Here is a 14,629-nt window from a genome sequence, read left to right as displayed (position 1 = left end):
GCATAGCGCAGGTATCGATTTCTGGAGAAAGCCAATCAGCTGATGAACTGGCCGTGAACGCATTTCCTGCCGAGTTAAAATCTATTTTACAAAATGAAGACTACCACGAAGAACAACTTCATAATTGTGATGAAACAGCTTTATTTGCAAAACTGCTACCTGATAAGACTTTAGCCTTTAATTATGAGACACAGAAAACAGCTGGATTTAAAAAGATAAAAGATCGTGTGACTCTTCTTTTTTGTAGTAATAAGACGGGCAGCCATAAGCTTGCCCCTCTTCTTGTTGGCCACTTTCATAACCCTTGCTGCTTTAATCACTTCATTAGAGCCAAACTGCCAGGAATATATGCTAATAGCAAAAATGCTTGGATGATGAGACACATTTTTGATCACTGGTTCCACAACAGCTTTGTTCCAGCTGTTCGTAAGCACCTGCGGTCGAAGAAACTTGAAGCCAAAGCACTTTTGCTACTTGACAATTCTCCAGCCCATTCTCCAACCCAATCACTGGTATCAAGCGATGGAAAAATTTGAGTGCTATACCTACCATGCAACACAACATCAAAAATTCAACCTTTAGACCAGGGCATTATTCAGAATTTTAAAAACAATTATCTGCGGGAGCTGATTTCAGCGATCATGTCACGCAAGTCTTCAGGCATTTCCGAATTCTTGCAACAGTTAAACATGAAGGAAATTATTTAGTTAAAAAAGCTGGGGGCGGAGTAAAACAAAAGTCCATTGAAAACTGCTGGATGAAGTCTCTCGGTGGTGCCTTTTCCGTCAAAGATGGCTCAGACTCGGAAAACTCCAGCAGTGGCACTGATTCAGAGCCAGACTTTGAAGGATTTTCGGAAGAAGATGTCCTAGAAACATGCACGCAGACAAAAGAGGATAAATGCAAACTTCTCTTTCAACTGATAAAAGTTTTTAGTTAGGATACATCATCGGAAATCATTACCAAGTGGCTGGAAATGGATGAAGATTGCCCGACTTCAGACTTTCTGTGCGAAGAAGAAATATTAACCGGCTGTGAGGCTACATTGGACCGCGAAAGTGATGGCGAGAATGTCGTTGAAAAGGTCAAAATTTCACCCATAGAAGCCTGTAGTGCTGTAGAAACTGTTGTAAGATTTATGGAGGAGCAAAATGTGGAAAATATCAAAATCATTCATCTGCGGCAAATGACCGACTTCATAAGAGAGAAAAAAAATGCGAGTCAGAAAGAGCAGAAAATAACGGTGTTTTTTTCTAAATGAATCATAGACACTTTTTTCAGCATGGCCCTCTTAACCCACGGTCCGTTAACATGTGGTCGTGACGGCTTGACTCCCGACACCCGCGCGTAAATGGGTCTGTACTGTATCTGCATATGTCCAGTTTTGGCATTGTTTAGATTGAAGTAACTGCTCTTCATGGGGAAGTAGAGGAATTTTGTACTGACTAGCTCTTTTTGATTTGTTTTTGTAGGTAATGACTAGGATATGTCCCCCTTTTTTTTTCTGTGCAAATACTAATAAATAATATCTCTACCATTTTCCAGGTAAACTTGTGTTTTGACCAATTCGTCTACAAGTTGGCAGACCAGATATTTGCATACTACAAGATTATGGCGGGAAGGTAGCTATTCTGATAGTAACATCTTTTATACATGTATTTTTTTTTGTTTCCGTTTTCACCAAAAAGGTTCGTAGCGATTGGACAGCTAACATAGTGAATGCCAGTGAAAACGAGGTAGGATCAGAGGCTAAAAGAGGGAAAGAACAGGTTAAAAATTACTTAGACAAGTTAGATGTCTTCAAGTCACCAAGGCCTGATGAAATACATCCTAGAATATTCAGGGACCTGACTGAGGAGATATCTGAGCCATTAGTGATTATCTTCGATAAGTCATGGAAGACGGGAAAGATTCCAGAGGCCTGGAAATGGGCAAATTATAGTGCCAATCTATAAAAAGGGAAATAAGGACAACCAGGGGAATTACAGACCAGTCAGCTTAACTTCAGAACCTGGAAAGATAATGGAGCAAATAATTAAGCAATCCGTTTGCAAACCCCTAGAAGATAATAAGGTGATATAAGTAACAGCATGGACTTGTCAAGAACAAATCATGTCAAACCAACCTGATACCCTTTCAAAAGAAAGCTAACAAGCCTTGTGGATGGGTGAAGCTGTAGATGTGGTATATTTTGAGTTTAATAAGGCTTTTGATACTGTTTCACATGACCTCATAAACAAACTAGGGAAATAAAATCTAGATGGAGCTACTACAAGGTGAGTCCATAACTGGTTGGAAAATCATTCCCAGAGAGTAGTTATCAGTGGTTCACAGTCAAGCTGGAAGGGCATATCGAGTGGGGTCCCACAGGGATAAGTTCTGGGTCCGGCTCTCCTCAGTATCTTCACCAATGATTTAGATAATGGCATAGAGAAAACACTTATAAAGTTTGTGGACGATACCAAGCTGGGAGGGGTTACAGGTGCTTTGGCAAATAGGATTAAAATTCAAAATGATCTGGACAAACTGGAGAAATGGCCTGAAGCAAATTCAATAAGGACAAATGCAAAGTACTCCACTTAGGAAGGAACAATCAGTTGTACACATACAAAATGGGAAATGACCGCCTAGGAAGGAGTACTGAAGAAAGGGATTTGTGTGTCAGTGGATCACACACTGCTGACTCATATTTCATTTAACACTATTGCAAAAAAAAAAAAAAAAAAGGCAAACATAATTCTGGGATATATTAGCAAGAGTGTTGTAAGCAATGTGAGAAGTAATTCTTCCGCTCTACTCTGCGCTGATTAGGCCTCAACTGGAGTATTGTCCAGTTTTGGGTGTCACATTTCAGGAAAGATGTGGACAAATTGGAGAAAGTCCAGAGAAGAGCAACAAAAATGATTAAAGGTCTAGAAAACATGACCTATGAGGGAAGATTGGGGAAAAAAACTGGGTTTGTTTAGTCTGGAGAGGAGAAGACTGAGAGGGGGACATAACTGTTTTCAAGTACATAAGAGATTGTTACAAAGAGGAGGGAGAAAAATTGTTCCCCTTAACCCTTTGAGGATAGGACAAGAAGCAATGGGCTTAAACTGAAGCAAGGACAGGTTAGATTGGACATTAGGAAAAACTTCCTAATTGTCAGGGTAGGTAAGCACTGGAATAAATTGCATACAGAGGTTGTGGAATCTCCATACTGGAGATTTTAAAGAGCAGGTTAGACAAACACCTGCCATGGATAGTCTAGATCAGGGGTTCCCAAACTTCGTTCACTGCTTGTTCAGGGTAAGCCCCTGGCAGGCCGTGAGACGCTTTGTTTACCTGAGCGTCCGCAGGTACTGCCACTCACAGCTCCCAGTGGCCGCTCTTCGCCGTTCCTGGCCAATGGGAGCTGCGGGAAGTGGTGGTCGCTGGGAGCTGCGAACAGCTGTACCTATGGACGCTCAGGTAAACAAAGCGTCTTGCAGCCTGCCAGGGGCTTACCCTGAACAAGCTGCGAACCAAGTTTGGGAACCCCTGGTCTAGATAATACTTAGTCCTGCCATGAGTGCAGGGGACTGGACTAGTTGACCTCTCTAGGTCCCTTCCAGTCCTACGATTCTATGATTCTTTGATTTTTGCAGTAGTTTCCTGTGTAATGTACAGTAACCTCTTTTTTCCTCATAATAGTTTGCTTCTGGATAAACGGTTACGCTCCGAATGCAAGAATCAGGGGGCAACAATTCACTTACCACCTTCCAACCGCTATGAGACACTGCTGAAACAGAGACATGTCCAGGTGAGTAAAACTGATGCTACGGTATCGTATTTGAATTCCTTGTTTTTTTCCCCTCTTCCTCCACCACTCATGTTTTTTAATACTGTTGATGTACCTAGTGCTTATTCCTCACCTGAGGGCATAGTATTCCGTTTCTGTTGTCATCCTATCCACACAGCTTGACTGTGACCATCTGAGACAGAACATTATCATTTCAAGCAGCAGATGACCTCTAAAGCTGCAAAGATCCTGTTTTAATGCAAATATTTATAGTTTTTAAAAGTTCAGAAATATGGCACGTGGTGGAATTGTCTTCCTAAACCGAATAATTTTTCAGTCTTCTAAAGTTTATCATCAAGTCTTCTTTGGAAACATATTCATAATTAGCTCAGTGTTTGATTAGATTTTGATGCACCACCCATAGTATTTTTTGCGTGAGAATGTGGGATGGGGTAGCTTGTGTACACAACATACGTGTTCATATCTATTATCTGTATGTTATATGTATGTCTGAATATAATATACACATGCAGGTCTTCATTTTATCTGTTAATTAAGAAAAATTGGTTTTCTTACCTAATCAAGATTAGTCTCATGCCATTTTGTCTGATACATTTTTGGGGGGTTGTTTTTGTTTAGCTTCTTGGTAGGTCAATAGATCTGAACCGCCTAATCACTCAGCGGATTTCCGCAGCCATGTATAAGTCAATGGAACTGGCAATTGGTCGATTTGAAAGTGAAGACTTGACTTCCATTGTTGTAAGTATTGTTGCTGAAGCTGACCTACAGGGTTTTCTTTAGAAGTGTGGTCCTAATGCTACACTATTACTTGCTTGTTGGGTCTGGGAATGGCTTAAGCAGCTCTGCAAAACTAGTGACATATCTCAGGCCTTGTCTATATTCAGAGCTGCAGCCATGTTTTTCAGCCTTATGATATACAACAGGGGAGGGCAAACTATGGCCCGCGGGCTGGATCCGGCCTGTCAAGGCTTTCAATCCAGCCCGCGGGATTCCCAGCCCTGTGGCGCAGCAGGGCTAAGGCAGCCTGTCCTGCCTGTCCTGGCCCTGCGCCGCTCCTGGAAGCAGCAGCACCACGTCCCTGCGGACCCTGGGGGGGCAGAGGACTCAGTGCCTGCAGGTACCACCTCCTGCAGCTCCCATTGGCTGGGAACAGGGAACAGCGGCCAATGGGAGCTTCAGGGGTGGTACCCGCAGGAGAGGGCAGTGTGTGGTGGAGCTGCCTGACCCACCCCACCCCCAGGAGCCACTGCCAGACATGCTGGCCACTTCCATGAGCGGCACGGGGCCAGGGCAGGCCAGGAGCCTCCCTTAGCCCTGCTACACGCTGCTGCCACCCCAGAGCTCCTCAAGGTAAGTGGCGCTGAGCCCACTCCTTGAACCCCTCCTGTATCCCGCACTCCAACCCCCTGCTCTGAGCCCCTTGAGCCCCTTGCTACACCCCTCCTGCACCCCAACCTCCTGCCCTGAGCCCCCTGCCACACCCCCTCCTGTACCCCAACCCCCTGCCCTGAGCCCCTTCCTGCACACCTCACTCCCTCCCACACCCCGCACTCCCGTCCACACCCCAAACCCCTACTCCAGCCCTACATTCATGGTCATGCATACAATTTTCCCACCCAGATGTGGCCCTCAGGCCAAAAAGTTTGCCTACCCTTGATGTACAAAGAAAGCCTGAAAGATTTCTACAAAATACAAAATAAAACTGTTTTCTTTTTTACCTAAGAAATAGGAAATTTTCTTTGGTTTTGTTGGAATATTTCTTGGGTTTCTCCTGATATGCCAGGAACTCTCACATATGTTATCGAAGGGGCGGGAGTGTTGTCGGACTAACAAAGATATTTGCTTTGTCCCAAAGATGAGTTAAATAGGTGTAAACAGAAAAAAACGTAAGCAGACCAGCTGAAAATCTCTTTTCCTCCGTTGTTCAGCATTCATTCTTTCCTCTCTCATGCTGCTTCATTAGTATTCCTGACAAATGAGATCATGAGATGCCTGGGCAGGCTAACATGGTGCACTCTCTTGTGTTACAGTGGTGTTTGAGACTGTCTAGTTCATTTTCCTGTGCTTGGGGACTGGGAGCACTCCATATGCAGCAAGCTTGGGAAGAGTGAAGGGGGAGACCCCACCTTTTCCCTTCTTGAAGTTGTCCTGGTCAGCTCATGAGCAGCATTAATTGGTGTTGGAAGAAGCTCTGTTTTGCTTTGCTGGGCCAGAAGAAAATTTCTCTCAGTGCAGGGCCTTGAGAGCAATGGAAGTAAAAGGCAGGCTGCACGATATGCTTGGAAATTGACCTGGGGCTGCGGGGCAACCGGGAGACGAGGTTTTCTAATTATTTGCATTTGAAATAGCAACTTTTATATGATCAGCTGTTCTGCATTCGATATGTAATTGCAGACCAAAACCAAATAATCCAGGGTCTGAGTCTAGCATACAGTCTCATTAGACGCATGAAGTGGAATAGCTGTCTCTTTCACTAGACACCCTGGCTCTGTAGAGTTGCCAATAGGCAAAACTTGTTTTTGTCAGTAAAGTAATCAGATCTGACTTGCTGCCTGTGGACATGGAGAGTGTCAGTTTAGTTAGTTTCCTGATTAAAATGTTAATGGACAAACTCTATTTCCAAAGCTCCACTGACGGGCAAGAAGACTTATGCTAGGTCTCACCATAATCTTACATCCTTAGTTTAACCTGGGGGAGAAGGAGAAAAATACTCTGGACACTTCAGTTCTTGCTTTGCAAGTTTAATATGCAACATCTTCAGCTGGAATACTATGTTCAGTTCTGTTCACCCTTTATCAAAAAAGATACAGTAGGCAGAGGGGTTTCAGAGCTACACAACAATGAAAATGATGAAACATGGAGAGACTTGCATACAAGAAAAGAGTGAAAAGTCTAAGATTGTTTAGTTCAAAGAAGAGGCATAAAAAGAGGGGGCAGAACAGAGACATACAGAATAATTGTATAGAGGTGCCTTGTGCATATGCATTATTGATACAGCACTTGTCTGTATGAACAATTATTTTGTGGTAAACTGGGAAGTAAATCTACCGTGCATTAGCCTGCTACCTGCTAAGTTTTCGTGTGGACCCTGCTGCTGCACTCTAAAAGTTCAAAGCAGTGTAGATCGAAGCACACTTGGAAACTTTTAATGCATTGGCAGCACAGTCCACACAAACACTTAATGGGTGGCCGGCTAGTGCAGGGTAGATTTACACCCCAGCTTGCTGCACATTAAGTATTTATGTAGACATGTCCACAGTCTTCAATTACATATCACTTCCTTTCCCCCCACCCCTTTCTTCCGATTTGCCTCATTCAGTGCAGCGGATGGAGCAGCTCTGGGGATGAATCAGCGTTGTAGAACTCCAGCCTCATTTGCTGTAGACGTTGAAAGGTGTGCAGGAATGAGGCAGGGGATTGCAGGAGAGTCCAAGGACAGTCTCATGGCTAAGGCAGTTGAATGTTGCCCCGGAAACCTGGATTCTATCCCTGTCTCTGCCACAGCATTTCCTATGTGATGCTGGGCAAGTCACTTTAATCAGACTTTTTACTGGTGGTCATTAGTTGTGTGTTCCTCAATTTCTGTGTGCCCAATTTAAAGCTGGGGCGGGGCCTGAATTTCAGAAGTGTGACTGAAGTCATTGGGAGCGGTGTCTGAATATATAAAGTGCTGTACATAATGCTAAGTGCTCTGAAAAATCAAGTCCTGGGTGTCTCAACTGGGGCACCCAAAGTTAATATAAATTTATTACCTTCATCTCTCTGTTCCTCAGATCCCCATTTTACTGATGGGAAAAATATCATCCCTTCTCCTCACTGGGGTTTCTGAAGCTGGATTAATGTTTGTGAATTACTCAGATGCTATAGTAATGAGCACCATAGTACAGCTTATAAGGAAATTTGATAATTCTCCTCATGTTTCTTCCCCCCACCCATCCTTCTTGTTTTAAATGTTCCCAGGAGCTCGATGGCTTGGTAGAGATAAATAAAATGACACACAAGCTACTGAGCAGATACATGACCTTGGACAGCTTTGATGCCATGTTCAGAGAAGCCAATCACAATGTGTCGGCTCCCTATGGAAGAATCACTCTTCATGTCTTCTGGGAGCTCAACTATGATTTCCTTCCAAACTATTGCTACAATGGGTCCACTAACAGGTTAGCATGGCAGCCTTTTGAATAATTGTCTTTGCATGCGTAGTTTGTTGTATCAGCAGGATGAAATGTACAGTAGATTCTGTTTACCTGGTATAAGTGAGGGCTGCCAACTGTCCATATTTTGGCAGTATTTTTAAAAATACAATTTCTTATTTAAAAAAAATCAACTAATTGACTCCCAATGGGTAAATTGGTTTCCCTTTTTTTAAATTACCTTATATACTCGATCATAAGCCGGTTTGTTTATAAGCTGACTCCCACAAGATGGATAAGTAAAAATGGAAAATTTTTATGACCCATTCATAAGATGACCCTATAATTCAGGAGTCAGCAAACTTTGGCTCCCAGACCATCAGGGTAAGCCATTGCTGGGCCGAGATGGTTTGTTTACCTCGAGCGTCCACAGGCACAGAGGTAAAACTAAGTAAACAAAGTGTCCTGGCATGCCAGCTGCTTACCCTGACAGGCTGGGACAGCAACTGGTGGGGACATTTTTTTGCGGGGGGAGAAGCTGGGGGTCAGGGGAGTAACCCCTGTGACCATGACCCCACGCCTAGCCCGGGACCCCCACAATCTCCCCATCCCATCCCTTCCCACCTTATCTGGAGAGGGCCAGGGGAGGATGTCTCTGGCCTGGCTGGAGCTGCTCCGGCAGGCGGGACAGTGTGGATGCAGCCTGCTCTGGCGGGCCATACCGGGCTGCGCGGCCCCAGCATGTTCCGGCGGGCCAGGCGGCATTGCCACAGCCTGCTCTGGGGGGTGGGGCCAAGCGGCGCGGCTGCAGCCTGCCAGCCCCGGAGCTGCAGCTGCTTCGGAGACTGGGGGGACAGCAGCGTGGCCAGAAGCAGAGACTCTGGCCCCGCCTTGTCCCTTCTGGCTCTGCTGGCTCTCCTTGCTCCCTCTGTTGCGGAGATAGGCTATGTCCCACCTCTCCCTCTCTATACCCTATACCCCTTCATAAGCCGACCCCCTTCTCTGATGCTTCCCTTTTTTACTAAAAAAAATTCGGCTTATGAACGAGTATATACGGTAGTTTGTACAAAACTTGAACTTTTATGATTATTTATGGTCAGAGGAAGAATTATATACAAATGAAGATTGTAACAGCTTATCTGTGCCATAATATCTTTCATAACAAATGTTGGTGAATCCTGTCTCTGTCGTCCTCATGTTATTCCTCTGTTTTTAAATGTTCAGAATAGTTCGTGTAGCATACAAATGTACATGTGTAAGAAAGAAAAGTGATTCACACTACTTATCCATTCATACATTTGACAGTGCTAGTATGTGTCCACAATAGGAGAAAAGCCAAACTTAACCTGAGCTGCCAAATTCTGTGAAATTTTAATGATCTATCTGCAGTATGCTGTAAAATAAAGAATATCTGAAAATAGTTCAAGATACATGTTAGGAGGAAATTTTCATAAACAAAATCATGTAGTAAAACATTTTACAGCAATAAGTAATGGAAGCAAAATTATATCCCTTGATTCTATGATAATGCAAAGAAGAGAGGATGAATTACTGGTTTGAGACAGAGTTCAGTGGTTGTGTGTAGCCAAGTATCTTTGTACATGTGTCGTCACTCTCTTCTGCACCTTGGCAGTTCTGGTTACACTGTTCCTATTGATTGTATTACTGACCCCCTCTTTTGTCATTGAGGGCAAGTGCCTTTTCAAAGTTGACCACAGTACAATGGATTCAAGTGTAAATGCACTTTTTTTAAATCACAAAGGTTATTAATATAGCAATGCAGAATTCCCAGCCGTTAAAATTGAGTGGATTTTGCAAGTAAGCCATAATTCATATCCCTCAATCTTTTTGTTTTCCCCCCCGTGAGAGGTTAGTGGCATTTTTGCATACCTGTGTATTCTGATCCAGGGCTTCTCTTGCTTTATATAGCTGACATGTTCACAAATATATACTGTAATTTCCTGCTGCCATGGCAGATTTGTTCCATGTCTTCCATTCCTGCTTTTCAAGATACAGAATGGTAGAGATGTTAGGGCAGAATATAAAATACAGAATGCTTGATTAGTTGAGGACACTCTAAAGGGAGAAGAGTTTGGTGGGTTTTTTTTTTTTTTTTTTTGACTTGCGTGGCATTTAATTTCTTTTCAGTTCGTGGTTAGAGTACAGTTACCTTCAGGAGTAAAATACAATGAGAAACCTCCTGACTGTGAAATGATATTGAGTTACTCGGCAGTGGGGAGAAGTAGAACAGCATGATTTCACCTTCCACTCTCCCCAGAGAGCTTCCTCTGTTCTTCCCTTTCAAGAATACTTGTATTTTGGGTCAAAGTTTCTGGCTGTGCAGAAAGGAACAAGGTCCTTTTTGTTCTGGAGGTATTAACTAAACAGTTTTTATTGCTCGAGTCTTCCTATGGAGAATACCTGGCTGTATTTCTTATGAATAATTGCATATGATTAATTCTTGTCAAAATTCTCAAATTCAGCCCCAGACTCGTTCAATATGATGAGGTATTTTAGGAATAACTGGAATATAGTTACCTGGAAAAACACTGTATAGTCCAACTTTGACTTTCCTAAATTCTGAAAGCTTCACCAATGAAAGAAATTAAACATCTATTAAATGTATTTAGTCTGTGTTCAGTCATCAGCTCGGAGGCTGCATGTGCTATACTCCACTAAAAATGTTTAGGAAGTTAATGTGGAATCACTGAGGAAATCTAATTGGGTTCTGTGGTACGGCTGCTTATTTATATAAAAGTGTGTACACAAATCGGGTTAGGCTGAGCTCCAGCCTAGCAGGATAATTAATTTGAAAGATGATAAAGTGAGGGAGATCTTAGATAACATCTGTCCTAGTCATCCAGCTTGATTGATTTCATTATTGTGCACAGAATTGCTCTGATATATGCAGAAAGCTTTAAGCATGTGTGATCACATAGTTATGTGCTTTTTTGAATTGTGTGCACGTACACAGAATTGATCCAGTTAATTTTTTTCTCCCAGGACTCTGTGGTATCTTGTAGTTCTTAACATGTTCGTACACATACAGACATGATTGCCATTAAAGTGCAAAGTACAAACTGGAATATAATGGTATATTATCAATTTGTCACACTTTAGTCACACAAATTATTACAAGTAAGCCCAATGATTAAGTTTTCAATTTATTATGTGTATTTGACAGCTCTGTGTGCGTAGGCAGTTTCATTCTTCCCCTTCCATAGACTATTTCCTGTGTGAAGGCTACACACAAATGTCAGAGGAAAGAAAAACATTTATTTTTTAAAAAAGTAATTGTAAAACTACAAAAATTAGTGAGGCAGGGGGGTCTGAGGGCAGGTGTAGAACGTGTAATTTTTTTCAGATGAACTAGTCTCTCTCTATTTAATCTTTAGTTATTCTTTAATGTAAATGCTTAACAATAAAATTAATTTGTGCGTAGCATGTCTTGGAGCTCTTCCCCCATTCCCTCAGAACACTGGATAATTTTTTTTTAAATTACTGTATTTGTTAAAGGTTTTCAGGCATTTACAAAGGCTTCAGTCTCGAGGGCACAAAAGTTTAAGTTGTTTCTGTAGAAGTATTACAGCAAACTGCATGTTGAAGTACCTGACTATCTGTAATTATTTTACATTTGATAATGCACTGAGATTAAACAATAGGATGGACTGCTATTAAAAGATTTAGAGATTTACTAATTGCAGCTGCTGGTTTTCAGAATTTTAGTCACATGAGTTTGTTAACCTCCTGTACATGCAAGTCCAAGCAGAGGCTGCAGCCTTGGTTATTGGTGGAAATGTAGGCTTTGAAACGTGTGGCAACATCTCAACTCCACTAGTCCTGTTGTTCAAGTTAGTCATGAGATCCAGGGGATTTTTAATTTACCTATATTAGAGTGCAAGAGAAACGGGACTGACTATGATGAAGGCTACATTTTAGTCACGGATATTTTTAGAAAAAGTCACAGGCAGTAAACAAAAATTCACGGCCCATGACCTGTCCATGACTTTTACTATATACCCCTGACTAAAACTTGGAGGGGGAGGGGGCTGCCCAGGGGTGCTGCAGGTGCTGGGGATGGATGGCGGTGCACAGCCTGGGCCCCCCACTGGTGCTGTGGGGGGCATGGGTGGTGGTGCACAGCCCAGGACCCCTTCTGGGGGTGGAGGGCTGGGGGGCTAGCAGGCTTCCTACCTGGCTGTGCGTCTCCCGCCTTTCCCCCCAGCAGCAGCAGGGTTGTGGGAAGGGGCAGGGGGTTGGGGCATGGGATGGGGTGAGGCAGGCTCTGGGCGATGCTTACCTGGGGGACTCCTCGGGAGTGGTGACATCCCCCTTGCTCAGCGCTAGGCAGAGACGTAGCCAAGCAGCTCTGTGCACTGCCTCCACCCGGATCACCAGGAGTCGCGGACAATGGGAGCTGCAGGGGGGTGTCTGCAGGGGGGTGTCTGCGTGACGTGTGTGATCCAATGAAACACTGCAGCTTGTACAAAATAGTTTGTCACCATTGGCATGTAGAATTTGGCTTCCAAATTCTTTCGCACAATCCGCTGCAGTAATCATTTTTGAGGTTTTTTGTTTACTTTGGACACTCATCTTACAGTAATTGCATGTGTCTTCTGGTAGGCAGTCAATTGAGATCACTACACTACAAAACCTCCCCAATGTCCATATCTACCAATCAGTGAGTTCAGCCGTGAGTGTGATTTGCTGCTATAAAGTGTCAGTCAAAAAATTCTGTCAAGTGCCTCACCTTTCTTTTTATTTTTATTAAAATATGCTTATAGTTGCACCAGGTAGAGGGGGCAGTTTCCTGTACAATGTCCCCTCCCCAGGCAGCTGCAAAGGGAGGGGGACAGGAAGCGAGTGGGGAGGAGGGGTGCAGAGCTAGGTGCAGCCAGAGGAGATACCCAAGAGCAGCCCTGCTTGAAGAGAGTAAGTCCTGTCCCTCCCCAGCCCAGCTGGAGCTAGGAGCGTCCTGCAGCAGGAGGAGACACCCGGAGGTGGGTCTGGTCTTCCCACTCGCACCACCACCACCAGAGAGGTTGTGCAGGGGAGGGACAGGACTTGTCCATCCCCAGCCCAGCTGGAGCTAGGATCCTCCTTTGCTGGAGTGCTCCTAGGAACACGGGGACGTCAGTTTTCACTGAGTAATTGGTAGGGCCCTATCTATGAGGTACATCATATCGGCTACTTAATCTCCTCTTTTATGCTGGCCCAACATCAGAAGAGGAGAGGAAGGCTAAGAGGTTCCCTCCATTAGATACGGGCCACTTCTTCTCTGCTAATGTTAGTCCCTTCCGCTGCTGTTCTTTTCCTGCCCTCATTCCTGGCATCAGACTTCTGCAGTTCAGTGGAAGGAGAAATTCTCCAGAAGGTTTAACACACGCCCTTAGCCCCAGGGAGGCTATCTGTCATTTTGCCATTTATACTTTGAAACTACTATTGTGCCAATGTCAATAAACTTTGTTTATGTAATGATATTTGTATCTTCCCCTTTACTATCTTAATCAGCGAAGTTAGCAGTGTAAATGAAGGACATGTGGAGTAAGTTCTTTGTCCTTTCTGGAGTTTATTTTAAAAAAAAATCAAATGTTTAATAAAACCCAAATATTTTCAAAACAAACTAAATTGCTAAAATGTTTTTACTATAAAAAGATTGATTAGGGGGTTCAGTATGGCAATACCACTGCATCTGTTTAGTCAAAAGTTGGCATGCTGTTTGCTGTGCTGCCCTCACTGTGTACAGCGGCACAAGTGAACACAGTTTAATAGAAAAGCTCCTATTTAATTGACATGTTTGCTGAGATTTGAGGTCAGCTGTTGCAGGGTTCAGTTACTAATATATTCTGCAGTGATTGGTTATTTAATCGTGCTACTTGTGCCTATTTATTGTTCCATCCACTCTCCAGCTTTGTATTTGACTTCAGATGGCTCCTGTTTTGAGTTGCTCTGTGTTCAGCCCAATTCTAATTATATAGTAGTAACAACACCTATTTTATATGGCACTTTTCATCAGTAGATCTCAAAGTGCTTCACAGTCTTTAATGAATGTATCCTTGTAACCCCACTGGGAGGTAGGGAAGTGCTGTTATTCCCATTTTATAGTCGGGGAAGTGAAGCACAGAGGCTAAGTGACTTGCCCAAGGTCATACGGACGTTTGTGGTGGAGCAGAGAAATGAACCCAGGTCTTCCAAGTCCTAGGCTAGTGTCTTGACCGCTTGACCTTAAACGATCAGTATACCCCTACAGGGAACAAAATCTAGGTTTCATGTAGGTCTAAAAATAAAATGCACATAACTTTTTTCACTTTAAATATTGCATTCAAAGCATGATTCTTTAGCTTTGGTATGCTAACTTACAGGAACAGACTAAGACCCTGATCCTTATGTTCAGGCAATCTCACTGGTCGGACTGGGACCTGACAGATTTTTGCAGTGACTGTATACTTGACTGTCTAAGGATTGGTCTACAGTTAAAAGTTACATTGGTATAGCTGCAGTGGTCAGAGGCGTGAAAAGAACATGGACATAGCTATGTTAGTAAAATCCCGGCATAGATTCAGCTAAGTCGACATGAGAGGGCTTCTGTCCACATAGCTACCATTGTTCGGGGAAACAGTGTTCCCATACTGACAAAAACCCCTCCAGACTAGATCTACGCTAGAGGGCTATGTCAATATATCTTTGCTAGCATAGGCTCCATAGGGTAGACATA

The 14,629-nt window shown here is 43.4% G+C and overlaps 1 protein-coding gene across 4 annotated transcripts in view; it reads left to right on the top strand.

Moving 5' to 3' along the window:
- The window catches only part of CYFIP1 (cytoplasmic FMR1 interacting protein 1), a 131,065-nt gene that overhangs the window by 62,113 nt on the left and 54,323 nt on the right, over positions 1-14,629 (top strand). For all 4 annotated transcript variants that reach the window (XM_073353192.1, XM_073353183.1, XM_073353210.1 and 1 more), the window contains 4 exons: positions 1,546-1,622; positions 3,673-3,781; positions 4,400-4,519; positions 7,742-7,941. In XM_073353192.1, coding sequence (XP_073209293.1) covers positions 1,546-1,622; positions 3,673-3,781; positions 4,400-4,519; positions 7,742-7,941 — 506 coding nt within the window. The remainder of the gene's footprint in view (positions 1-1,545; positions 1,623-3,672; positions 3,782-4,399; positions 4,520-7,741; positions 7,942-14,629) is intronic.

This window comes from Lepidochelys kempii, chromosome 1, assembly GCF_965140265.1.
Source record: "Lepidochelys kempii isolate rLepKem1 chromosome 1, rLepKem1.hap2, whole genome shotgun sequence".
NCBI lineage: Eukaryota > Metazoa > Chordata > Testudines > Cheloniidae > Lepidochelys > Lepidochelys kempii.
Note: the sequence above shows the minus strand (reverse complement) of the source record. Positions and strands in the feature narration are given on the sequence as shown.